At 36.2% G+C, this 14273-nt stretch overlaps 1 protein-coding gene across 1 annotated transcript in view; it reads left to right on the forward strand.

Annotated features, from left to right (window-relative positions):
- Positions 1-966: 966 nt before the first annotated feature.
- The window catches only part of MAML1 (mastermind like transcriptional coactivator 1), a 202868-nt gene continuing 189561 nt past the window's right edge, over positions 967-14273 (forward strand). The window contains exon 1 of the mRNA XM_053718638.1: positions 967-1437. Coding sequence (XP_053574613.1) covers positions 1111-1437 — 327 coding nt within the window. The 5' untranslated portion in view covers positions 967-1110. The remainder of the gene's footprint in view (positions 1438-14273) is intronic.

Below are 14273 nucleotides of genomic sequence, written 5' to 3' on the forward strand. Positions count from 1 at the left end.
AAGCACCAGTCAATAAAGGGTACTTTATGTGTATTTAAAAGAAAAAAAATGTAAGTTTACAGTTTGTTGTGACGTAGCCTCATTTTTTTATCATTCAATGTCCCTTTAATTGAGATTTTTGATGTCACTAACAGACTACAGTTGATATGTTTACAAGTGTAATGTGATCATTCAGACGGCAGCACTAAGTTGGCAGATGCCACATGTGCAATTCACTTTTTTCTGTAGAAGAGCTGGAAAAATCCTGAAATGTTTTACAAATGATATAATGAACAATATTGATTAAATCCAGTTGTCAACCCCTGGTTAAACATATGGTTACAAAGAGGTATGTGGCCTCTCATGCAAGGAGCTTATATTTTACAAGGAAGGAAGTGGCTATTCAGGGAGAGTGAACAGCAACTTATTCACCTAAAAATAGCTGTAACTCTGCATTGTGTGGCGCTCAGCTCACTAATCAGTTGGAGCTGCCCTTCCTTCTATTTTTAGAGCCTCTGCACAATCTTTGTTCCAAAAGGAAAAAAAATAAAACAAATAAAGCACTTGTTTTGTTTTGTGCAGTAAAGCCCCAACAACTAGTGGGAGGGATTTCTGCTGTCAATCAACATATAAAAACTACCACCCTCTTCATTAATTACCACTTATTGCACCTCCCTCTCCGTGTCAAATATATAGTATTTTACCTTCCTCTCGACGCCAATCAAGCTAAGTGGACCCGCCTTACTATACGTCAATCAACATTATTCAATGCTCTAATTGGTTAAAGTTTAGCTCGCTTTAGTTGCCCATCCTTTTTTCCCATCGCCCCGTAGAGAAACAACTATCCCAATAAACCGCCCTCCTTAGCTCCATTTACAAAACACTACATCACTGCAGCTATTGGTGCTCGCAGTTGTCTATCGAACGTGACGTCACACCCCTTTCTCCCTCCCATGCAATCTGGAAAAAAAGGTGTTCCAAGATGGCGGCAGCAAGGATAACAATGGCGAACTGGAGACGGGGGCGTCAGGGGTTTTGGAGGATCTGAGGCGGGAGGGGGAGTGGGATCCTGCGACACACAACACAATCTGCGTCTAGTACTGTCCCATGCCGCGATTCACTTAATCTCAGATGGCGGATTTCGTGGTTCCCCGGCACAGCGCCGTGATGGAGCGACTCCGCCGGCGGATAGAGCTGTGCCGGCGGCACCATGGGTCCTGTGAGTCTCGCTACGACGCTGTGGCCGGAGAAAGGTTGGAGCTTGATAGGCAGCAAACTTACCATCTTCATCAGCGATGTCTACAGGCCAAGGCCAAGCGGGCTGGGAAGCACCGGCAGCAACAACCCTCTAATTCTTCCGCCGAGGCAGGCAGGGGGAGCCAGGCCAGTTCAGGCAACCTGGATGGTGGGGACGGGCCAGGCAATGGGGAACAGTGCAGGAACAGCACTCTTATGGCGGTAAGAAGTCTGCAATCTATACTCTGAGTCATATCTCCTTTTTAACTCTGATAAATACATTTAATTTGTTACATAGTGTTTCAGCCCTGTCTGTCAGTAGAGGGGTTCAATGCATAACAAGACAAGTTGCATTTCTAAGGGGCAAGGGTTTATTGTTTTAGCTTGAAATTCTAGAGTTTCAAAAGTTTTTGAGGGCTACTAGTTACCTCCAAACTACTTTAAACATCCACATCAATTAATCAGTGCCTGAAATGAATAAGTTTGTAATGGAAAGTATTATACAACTGTATCAGAACCTTCACTCTCCTACCCTGTAAGGCTTCCCAAAACTACATCTGCACTTGCTATGAGCTTGTATATCACCTTCCTAAACCTTTGGGGAAGTTTGGTTATGGAATCCTAAATCAAACAAAACAAACCATTGAAGTTTCTGCAAACAAATTTTAAGAAGTATTTCTTCAAATTGCACTTGCTGTAAGCTAGTTCTAAATGAATCTTCTATTCAAAACCTTAATGCTCTGATTTATTGTTTCCTGCATCTACTCTTTTGTCACTGTTTTCATTGCCCCTCCACTTTTGTTTTGCTCCTCTGCTTTGTTTTGAACATACAACATGTTAAATGTACTGCAATCACTGTGCACTAATCTCATTATTGTGGTCACTCACTACCTGCTTATCTGTAGTTGTGATCACTCCAGACTAATTGATTTTGGCTGGTACTAAACTTTTGGAGACATTTCTTCCACTTTTTGCTATGTTTGTATTTGTTTTATAAAAAAAAAACTTTAAGTACTCACTTAACTGTGTAACTTGTTGGTTGTAAATGTTATCAGTCTTTTGTTTTGGCTAGTACTATTATGTTAATATGAACATTTGGACTAGTATTTTTTTTTTTAATGCACTATTTATTTTTCAGTGTGTTAACATTGCTCTTGATATTATTTATGTTTAGATTGCATCTATATCACTACTAGACCATTGCTAGGAAATATTGTGTAATTATCAGATTAGTTGTAAAACAAGATGTTTGCCAGTAGTCACATGCTAACTAGAAACAATTGTGATCAAGTCATATTAATGATTCTCTTTGCTATATATATATATATATATATATATATCTCTATCTCGATTTATCAAGCTGAGACGGACAGTGGCGCACATACACGCTCTTGTCTGCCACTGCTCGCCGCTGGCTGAATTCCCCTGGCGTAATTCAGCACTGCCAACTAGCGCTATTTTGTGCTCGCGTGCAATACTGCCCGCACACAGCCAATCACGCGCGGGCAGGAGCTGTCAATCACCCCAGTCGGACTAGACTGTGGAGATTGAATTTCGCCACTTTAGAGGTGGTGAAAGATTAGGGAATAGGTGGTCGGATGACCGCTGCTTGTTAAATCCGGCGTACAGGTTATCTTGTGAGAACCTGCAGCCGTAGTGGGTTGAAAGGCTTGCAAAGCCTTTGATAAATCGACCCCATAGCGTATTGACAAAATAAATTGAGACCTCAAGCTGCTTAGTGTAATTCCTGTGAATACTAGCTGTAGAGACACCAGCAGCACAAACCTATGCTTGATCTGACAATGGTAGTGAAATGAACACAATTTTTCTCTCACCCTTTCTGGGCAATTGACACATCTTAAGACTTCATTTTTCTTTCTTACAGTTTTGCTGATGCTGAGAACCACTATGTAAGTGTCAGGCTCTAACAATGTGTATTTCTCTTTTTTTTTTTTTTGTAGTGCACATGTTGCTTTGCCATTATGCATTGCTTCTTTGGTTTAGATTTGTTGTGTAATATATATATATATATATATATATATATATATATATATATATATATATATATATATATATATATATATATATATATATATATATATATATATAACACACACAATACTTGTTACAAATCATGGGTGTTATGAGTTGTAATAAGAATCACACTGTAGCAACATTTTATACATAACTGGCACATTCTTCATTTTCATGCTGGGCAAATCCCAGAAGACACTGAACCTACTAGGATTATGTGCTATACATCACCTGAATACTTGAAATATTGGTGATAGGTTCATCAATTTTCTGTGTAGCTTCTAAGGTTCAATCTAATCTCTTAACCCATATAGATAAATTAATCACAAGGTGTGATAAATAGGGGGGGAGGTGGAGTTTAAAGACTATAAGGTAGCATGTTTGGAACTAAAAAAAACATTTAGTCCTTGCAGAGAGACATTCATTTTTTTTTTCACTAATGAAATCATTTCATGCACTTTTTAAACATTTAAATGTTCCCTGACTTTGTATTTTACTTTTTAAAACTTTTAAAGACTTTGCTGTATAGTTATATGGTGCTTTCAGTGATTCATAATGTAAGAGAGCCCATCTGCATGTTGCAAGTGTGTGGCGCTCTTTGTGTGTCAGGAGTGATGTCTAATAAGAGGAACTGAGAAATGAACCAGGAAGAGGAATATATGATCTGAGAAAAGCAATGTATTAATCACAGTTGTTGTAATACTGTACAATAGATGTTGCTCTCATTGCTGTGTCATAACCTTTCTTGAAGAGTAATCTTGAGTGTTTTTGTTAAATCAAATAAATGGTGGTTATACAATTTTAAATATACTTGTTTGAGAAACAACTGGTTAAATATCATTTAAAAAAAGGCCATATTTCTGGATTTTTTTTTATACATAATTGATAAAAATGTAGAAATCCAGTGTAGCTAATAAGACCGATAACTGAAGCACCAAGCTCTACGTAGATGTTACTTCTAGATAATAAGACAGAGCATATTAATGTAATTGGCTAGAAAGACAAGTATTAGAAACAGGTCTTTAATGATATTAGAGGTCCATAAATATGAGAACATTGGACACCAAGTGTTGGTGTATGGGCTCATTATTTTGAGCAGCAGCAGGTAGATTTATTTGAAGCTTAGGACACAGCTAGGAAATGGGAGTAGCCAATCAAACACTTCTTCCCCCTTTCTCCTCTTTTTTTTTTTTTTTTTTTTGAGAGCCAGGCAAGAGTGTTTGTGCCTGTGTATATGTATGATATGCCTGGGAATCCACGCTCACCAACTTCCATAATCACCCTTGCCAGAGTTCAGGACAAATATAATCACAAGTATAGAAGAGTTCCATACTCACTGGACTTGTACATGCAAAGACACAGTGTAATGTCTTGGAGCTGTCCTGCTTTAATAAGCCACAGTGAATGCAGACTTCTGTATTGTGCGTGTGTGAGCCAACTCTAGCCATATATACTTGTTGTCTCTTACTGTTTGCCATGAAATGTAAAACATTTAGCAACACTAAGTTCAAAATTGAACTTTCATTTATTCCGATAGAGCATGCAGTTTTAACAAACTTTCTAATGTCTAATTTTGCACATTCTCTTTATATACACACTTTTTGATGCACCAACTCCTACTGAGCATGTACACAAGTTCATAATGTATATGTATACTAGTCTGTGATTTGCTGATGGCTGTCACATGATACAGGTGGTCAGTACTGGGGGGGGGTGTCAGAAGAAAAAACCTGATTTTTGAAAACTAGTGCAAGTGTTGCGTTGTCTTTTATTATGGGATTCTACTGTATTTTGTGGCTTTTTTGTTAAATGTGTAAATTCTTTTCTAAATTGTTACACACAGGGTTTAGATACGTGTGTGTGTGTATATATATATATATATATATATATGTGTATATGTGTATATATATATATATATATATATATATATATATACACACACAGTGCCAACTTTCTATAGTGTCCTAATAAATTGGACTGGCACCTGTAATTTGAATGATGCTACTTCTTATTCTTCTTATTGTCAGGGCCTTATACTCAATAAGGTTGCAGCTTTGCTGTACACACCATCCTGGGAATTGTAGTTCAATCAGAAGTCTTGCTTTAGGACACTGACTAGTTTCTACTATTGGTAGAAGCACGCTGATTATGGTGCCTTGACTGTATAAGCTCCAAGCACAGGAATGGAGGAGACTCCTTAGCATCTGCTTCAGATGAGTGAGCATGCAAGGCCATCGCGTTCTGTTTATGTTGTGGTTAAACATATAAGATTCCAGAGTCCCAGTCGGTCCCACCTGTAACATAGTGCAGATCAAAGTGCTACAGAGCATGCGACAAAGCTCTGGCTTTCCTGGCATATGTTTTATGGGGCCTAATCAATGCTGCCAGAATGTCACCTGGCAGTGTTTTCACCTATTGATTGCCCATGTATGTTCTGGGCAGTCAAGGAGTTAAATCACTGTTTTTGGTGTAGTGTATGTACAAATGTGTGATAAATTTGCTTGAATAGGCACCTTTTATCGAGTGTCTGTCAGCTGTAAAGCAGTGAGGTTTGTTTGCACTGGGCTGACGTAGCAGTGCCTTGGCAGACATGCAGAGTTATGTTTGTTCAGCATCATTTAAAGGCATTTCAGCTAAAGATGTTCATGTAGCTTATATCTGCTGTCTTTTGTGTTAATTTTGGTGGAGTTAAGTTTCTTAAGAAGCATCTTTATATGACAAATGCGCCATTTACCCCTTGGATGCCAATGACCCGTGGCCGAACTGTTATCCGACTGACGCTTGTCCGACGGACATTTGTCCGACAGACAATATTCCGAAAGACATTTATCCGGCTGCTGGGTGGGAATGAAGCTTAAAAATCACGGTTTTATAACATTTTTAATAGTGGACTGACAAAAGACAATTAAATCAATTTATATATAACATATTATTTATAATATATAATATTATAATAATTATATTATGTGTTATGAGGGTAGGGACCCATGTATAGGTTCCCAGAGGCGGTTGCGGCGCCCGAGTCACTGATTGTAACAGAAAATTTTGGATCGTATCTGCCCTCGGCCGAATGTATCTTGATTTATTCAAGTAAATCTTATATATTATGTGCTATTGCCTTTAAAAAGTCTAATCTTGAGTATTGACTGTATTTTTCTAAAACTTTCATTATCCTGTTGTTTATGATTTCATTTTTTAAGTGTTTGTGTTTTTTACCTCAGTAGCCACAATATATATTTAAATTCTCCGCTTTTTTACTGATGACAATTACGCAATTGCGTGATTGTGCTGTTCGGCGTGCAGTCGGAAGCAGTGTATCTCGGACATATGTCTGACGGACGAATGTGCTTCAGCATTTTGTCCGAGCACCCAATGACCATGCATCTTGTTGCTTTCCTTTCTAGCTGCCAGAGTGCTAATGCCCTTCTCTCCTTATTGTACGTTTAAATCTATAGATTCTCTACCGCTTATTGTAACTCTTGATGTTCCTTTAACACGATCATTTAAAAGTTCTTAGACTAGTTTTGATTTCTTTTCAAGAGGAAGTTATTCGCCTTCGGATATCACATGTGCTTTGTATACAAATAGTACCATTTATCACAAGGAAGCCATTGTAAATCTCTTTTTTTTTTTTCTCCTATTTATTTTAGTTACTTTAATATAATTTCATGTTCAGCTCTCTGCATCTGTTGTTGCCCCAAGTAGTAGTAATGTTGCTTTTTAGTTCCATTTAAAAGGACAGTTAACTGTAAAAATGTTTTGCCCTTAACCCATTCATGCTGTGGCCAAGTGTTTACATCAGAACTATGCTCTGATGTTAAACACTTCCTTTAGAAATGAAATCATTCAATCGTTGATGCGATCACATGATTTCAAGAGTGGGATTGTATCATGGGGACTGTCTGCGATGATGCCCCCCCCCCCCATTCCGAGTTACCACTGTGAAAGTGTAGGAAGCTGCAGGAAGCCAGATTGGTTAGGACTATCCATGCCATTCTAACGGCGTTAAAGTACAGCTTTGTTAGGACTGCATGGAACATCCTAATGGCATTAAGGGGTTAATGTGTTTCCAATTACTTGTTATAACAGCTGCAGAGTATGCAATGTATGGGATATTGTTCCTTTATTTTTTTGCATATGAAATAGCTAGTTTTGTTTTGACACCACAACCCATTAAAATGGGCTGAGAAAACTATCCTTATTTTGTCACTTTCTATAAACACATGCAGGGAAATCGGATATCCATATTGGATCAATTTCTATACGCACCTGCTTCCTTATCTTATCAGTGTATACCAAAGCCCTATACTTAGGAGCAAATAATAAAATGTAAATTTTCATTTGTTCTCTCTACTTCTCACTGGTAGTGTAATTTCTTCTTTTGGCTATGTCTACATAGATTTTCTTTAACCAGTAAATGTTAAAATAAAACTGATCTTTTTGTAAACAATTTAATTATACTCCCAGATGTTAAAACTGATAATTGGGCACAAATTAAATGGGAGAAAATTTGACAGTACACTCCCTTTAAGGTTCTTTACCTGTATTAATACCAGTTCACTCTGGTAGGAAAATGTTAAGTCCGGCACTGAAGATTGTCAGGTGAGTGTATCCATACTATAGTTTGAGACATGAGCAGCTGTGAGCAACACCACATACCTAGTTATGTGTGAAAACAATATGAACATATCTGAGATATAGCCTAGATTTGAAGCACAGCTACATAGATGCACTGTACTGACACCTTGCATAAGCCTTAGTTTTAAACAACCCCCCCACAGCAGTTTTTTTTTTTTTTTTTTTTTTTTTTTTTTTTTTAAGCAATCCCCACCTGTTCTTAAATGATCTCCTGTACCTTTTGTCAAGTACAGTTGCCACTTCCTCTTTAGCTCAACTTTTTTTTAAATTCAGCAACATTAGTGAGGCGCATTTTTAATGGCTCTTCCTCAGTATTTGTAATGAGTAAGGAGGAGTGGCAGTGAAATGGTTGAAATGCAGGAGTACTGGAATATGAGTGACTGGCAACTCCTTGATATTTTTTGTATATAATTAAAAACCACTTGTGTTTTTTTTTTTTTTTTTTTAATATAAATACGAGCATGTTCGTAAGCATTTTATCTACTAGTTTTTTTTTTTTTTTTTAAATACTATGCCAACTTCCAGAAGTTCACTGCGGATCCAGAGCTAACTGTAACCAGTGTTCTCCCCGGCCCACCCAGCTGATTTTACTGACCACCCAGCTAAAATTTTAGCCAAAAGTTAGCTATTTTTTTTCCCCCTCATTGTTTATTGCTCAAATTATTATTCCATCTATATTAAATTATGCAATCCATTTGTGCTTTGGATAGCAGAAAATGTTTTAATATTAGAAAGTATTACACTGCCCGGCTACTTTACAATGACACCAACTGGTAACATTTTCTGTGGAGAACCCTGGTAACTATATATTTAACTCCATTGTAGGGGTTAAACGCCTACTTATATGCAAGCAACACTACAACAAAAAATTCTGTAACAGATTAGAATGTTTTGTATTTTTTTTTTTCTTTCAATATCCCTTTAACATGATAAAAAAAAGGAAAGTGCAGTTTACTCTTGTTTAATGTCTTCACAGTTAATTAAAACATCACCTTATTTTTAAATAAAAAGGTCCTCTATCCTTTTATTCAAATAGATATGTTTACCAAGATTCTTTAAAGTGAAAGATTAGCTTTAATTTTTTTTTTATTTTTTTGCTGATATTGATTCAGAAGGAATATTAAAGGGACATTATATTATACACTAGATTTTTCTTTGCATACATGTTTTGTAGATGATCCATTTATATAGCCTATACAGCTGTTTTTTTATTTTTTTATTTTAAGGTATAGTTTAGCTTATTTTTAAATAACCTTGCATTGAGTTTCAGACTCCTAACCAAGCCCCAAAGTTTTAGGAGAATACTACTGTATTCCTACTCCAGCTTGCTCCTGCTTGTGTAAAGTCTCTTCATATGCAGGGGAGTGTCTGCTATTTCAATCTTCAGTGGGTGTTCCAGCAAACTTTTTCTAACGGTGCTAAACTTGGAGCTTCTATGTAAAGTTTTTAAATGGTTTTATACTGGATTTTTAGATCGGTATCTGTGCATATTCTTTATACGTGTCTATTACATGCAGTTACATGAAAATTGGTGTATACTGTCCTTTTTAATCTCATAAGATTTTTAAAAAGGTATTCAAATACTGTTATCTGTTTAAATACAGAGTACTGTATTGTTTCCAAATATTGTTTTTTTTTTAAAGTGAACAAAACAAATTATATAATAGAAATTGTAAAGTTATTAAAAAAAAAGACTGCATGCTCTATCTGAATCATGAAAGAAATAATGTTTCATATCCCTTTCTAGTTTTATAAACTCACTATAGGTAGGGATACCACAGCCAAACTCTGCTATTTCAAATGCTGATATAAAGGTAAGAGCTACCTGTGAACAAGTTAATACACTCCAGCAGGTAAAAGGGGATCATTGGAAACAAATTAAAGGGGGGAGAAAAATAGAGTAACTGTCCCTTTTTTTTTTTTTTTAATTTTAGACTGTACGTACTGCCAATCAGATCGTTCTTATAAATTGTCATTGGTGTACTAGTTAAAGCCACTTCTTTCTGGATCTAAATCATTCTTCACTTTAAAGGGACAGTATACACCTATTTTCATATTACTGCCTGTAATAGACACTACTATAAAGAATAATATGCACAGATCCTGATATAAAAATCCAGTATAAAATCTTTTAAAAATTTACTTAGAAGCTCCCAATTTAGCTCTGTTGAAAAGGTTAGCTGGAACACCCACTGCAAGTGGTTCTATAACAAAAAAATAGCAGACCCCCCCCCTTCCTCTGCATATGAAAAGACTCTTTACACAAACAGAAGCAAGCTGGAGTAGGTATACATCAGTATTCTCCTAAAACTTTGGGGCTTGGTTAGGAGTCTGAAAATCAGCGCAATGTTATTTAAAAATAAGGAAAGCTATACTTTACAAAAAAAAAGCTGTATAGGCTATATAAATGGATCATCTACAACACATTTATTCAAAGAAAAATCTAGTGTATAATGTCCCTTTAAGCTGTAACAAACTCGTAAGCAAACCATTTTTCTTTTACAGTTAACATCTTGTTTGCTGACCTGGTCTTTTTGGTTATATTGTATTTTTTTTTTTCTTGTCTGCTAAAGAGTCTCTTACATACATTACAGGGATAAGGGATACTCTTTTTAAAGTTGCCTTGTGTCCTTATATCAACCCCTTCATTGCACTAGGCACAGACCCAGTGTGCATTCCACAGCTCCCTGTAATCATTCATTCTACTCTCCTAAGCCTTACTTTTAAAGTCACAGCCCCTTGTAAGTCAGCTGTGAGTCAAATGCCGCAATAATTGGCCTATATAGAAAATAAAACAAATCTATCCACAAAAAAATGTAGCAGGACGCAGTAACCATAATTGGCAACGTCTTCAGTGTGACGTTAAAACTGTTTTCTGTTGGTTTTCACAGCCTTTTGTTGCTATAAATAGCAGTTGTATTTGATTTTTAGTGTAGTAAGAAACTCATAAGGTAACCCATGGGCATCCTTGTTCAGAGAATGTGAAAAACATTAATTCCTGCAGATGTATGCACTGTTTGTGTTCTAGCTGATTAGGCCTACCCGCTCCTTTTGTTAATATTTTGTTCTTTAACAAACGCAACCATCAGCTATATTATGCTATAGGGTTCTTCCATTAATACATTGTGCTGTTATTTTAAGCTTACCCATGACTCAACAAATCCCTGGGTGCTTAGCAAATGGGCTCTGACACCCGGCGTGATCATAAAACCCTGATTGGTGCAGGAGCATAGCCACTCCCTTCCCTTTCAGTGTGTGCATATTACATCTACTTGCATGCTGTTCTCAGAAGATACTGTTCTCTCTGTGTCCTTGTCTTAAACTTCCTGAGCACTACACTGACTGAATACTGCTTTCAGGCGGTTTAAATTCCATTTGGGTTGCTGCTAATCATGAGGTTCAATCACTGTTTTTTATGTTACTGTAACTGAGGGTATAAATCATATATATATTTTTTATATATATATAAAATATGCCCATAAACACCTGTCAAATCTGGTTTCTACATTTTTGGGCTTGTTGCTAAATATGTCAGATTGCCCAATTAATCTATTCATCTTCTTGTGCTGCTCGTCTTTATATTTTTATTTGTATTTTGTGTGCCCTATAAGGACATTGGTTTGTCATGCATGCTGTACTTCTCACATATGCTTTGCCATCTGTGCTCTGCAGTCATTTTTTGTTCTATCAGCTGAGTGATTGGGCTTGAGTGACACTCTACATTATTAACAATTTGGCATTTACAGAATGTCTGACTATTCTATGCCTCTCCCCACAATCTCTGTCTCAATCTTAATTTTATTATGTTAAAGGGAAATTAAACACTAAATACACGCTAGATAGAATGGCGCATTCAAAGAAAAGATTAGTCCATGACTAACGTGTAGATGTGTTTTTTAAATGTCAGTTGTTTAAAAAGTGACAAAATAAGTGTAAAGTTTTAGTGTCTATAAAACACTGGGAGCTGCCATGTTGTAACTTGTGTTACCTTCTCTGTTGTGGCCAATTAGGGTCAGTTATAAATAGGTCACTAGAGTGTGCAGCCAATGGTTGTGCTGGATTTAACAGTGTTCTGCAATTCCATTTCTAACAGGAACTGAAAAGCTCACAATTTCAGAATGGAATTACAGGCAAAGAGGACAAAATAATGAAAGTATATTGCAGAGTTGCTTTATTATATACAATTTATCATTTTATATTACCATCTCAAAGTGTTTAATGTCCCTTTAAGTATGTTTGTGCTTTGCAAGCAATACCTTTTTAAAGGGGACAGTTTACCCCCAACGTTTATTTTTTAATTTGTTCCCAATGATCCATTTTACTTGTTGGAGTGTATTAAATTGTTTACAAATAGCTGCTTAGTCTTTATTTTGGCATTCAAAATAACTGATTTAGCCTGTTGTATCCCTATCAATACTGAAAGTTTTATATATCTAGGTATAGGCTATTGATAAACTATGTAAACCAGTGCTTGACAAATCTGTTTAAAAATTAGGAGCCAGTAAGAATATTTAGTAGCCAGATATATTTTTAGGAGCCAGACAGTGCGATTTGTATATAGACATATGGAGAAAAATCCAAAAAGTTAGGAGCCAGGGATAAAATTCTAGGAGCCAGTGGCTCCCAGGCTCCTGGGTTTTTTTGAGCCCTGATGTAAACACAGCCAACAGAAGAAATTACACTTGAATTGGGAGGTGAAAGAGAAAGAGCTCTAAAATGTTGATCTTCATTTGTTCTTTCTAAGTGTTGTATAGAGATAAGGAAGGGAAGCATTTGAGTGATAAGATAACGATATAATTGCACTGCAAGTTTAGCCTATTTTGATGGACTGTGGTTTCAAAGAGCAAATCTAGCTATTTAATTTGCAAAAAGAAGCATAAATGAGCAATTTCTCAATTTTTTTTTTTACGCTGCTGCTGGTATAACAAGTCATGGGGAAAAACAATTCTGCAGTAAAAAGTCCCTTTAAGGCACTGGTTTTCAAACCTGTCCTCAGGCCTCCCTAAAAGGCCAAATTTTGTGGATATCTGAACTACATGATCACATGTGAAATAATCGGGTAATCATGAAAACCTGGCCTGTTGGGGAGGCTTGAGGACAGGTTTAAAAACCAGTGATTTAAAGGGACAGTCAACACCAGATTAAAAAAAAAAAAAAAAAAAAAAAAGATAATCACTTTATTACCCATTCCCCAGTTTTGCATAACCAATAGTTATAATACATGTTTTACCTCTGTAATTATCTTGTATCTAAGCCTCTGCAGTCTGCCCCCTTATTTCAGTTCTTTTGACAGACTTGCATTTTAGCCAATCAGTGCTCCCTCTTCTGGAAATTCACGTGCGTGAGCTCAATGTTATCAATATGAAACGTATGAACCAACGCCCTCTAGTGGTGAAAAACTTTCATTCATATATATATATATATATATATATATATATATATATATATATATATATATATATATATATATATATATAATTTAAACTTGACTGTCCCTTTAACGATCAGCATCCTCGAGAAAAGTGATATTTCTCAAGTCCTTAAAATGTATTATATAAAAGAATGTCTTAAATGAGTATCTGTTGTCTGCGACCAATACATTTTATACTTGTTTAATTTGGATTACGAAAAAAAAAAGTAAATGTCTGGGACCTAAATTCATATAAGTTTGTCAACTCTTGTGTCAAATTTTAACAGCCATTCACAAAGGGAGGATAAGTTATTGTTTAGTGGTCAATAACCGCAGTTTGGATAGATATTTCTATTTTAAAAAGTCTTGGCCTTGGTAGTTTTGTCTTGAGTTACGTTAATGGTCAGCAAAACGGCCTGATAGACCTGTACTATGGTCAACTTGCATTGTAAAAAATGTTGTAATGTGTAGAGCTACTCTTAAATGAATATGAAACTCAAAATTTGTGCCATGCTTCAGAAAGCGCATACAGTTTAACAACGTTCCAGTTTACTTCTGTTATCAAATTTAGTTAATTTAGCCAATGACAAGGGGCATATATGTGCAGCTGTCAATTAGCAGCCTGCTCCCAGTAATGCATTACTGCTCCTAGCTATGCTTTTCAACAAAGGATACCAAGAAAATGTAGTAAATTGGAAAGTTGTTTAACCTCTTGCGCCTATATGATGTATATCTTGGAGGAATCTTTACACTGCAGGAATAAAAAAAAACCTAAATGGCATTCTGGCAGGCTGACTGCCAGCACTTAAAGGGATGGTATACAGTAAAATTGTTTTTCCCTTTTATGTATTTCCAGTGACTTGATATACCTTCTGCAGGGTATAGAATGTATGAGAAATTGCATTTTCAGGTATTTGTGGATATAAAATTGATGGTTTTGTGCTTTGGAACTACAACAGATTTGAAATGGGTTGAC

This window comes from Bombina bombina, chromosome 6 (assembly GCF_027579735.1).
Source record: "Bombina bombina isolate aBomBom1 chromosome 6, aBomBom1.pri, whole genome shotgun sequence".
Lineage (NCBI taxonomy): Eukaryota > Metazoa > Chordata > Amphibia > Anura > Bombinatoridae > Bombina > Bombina bombina.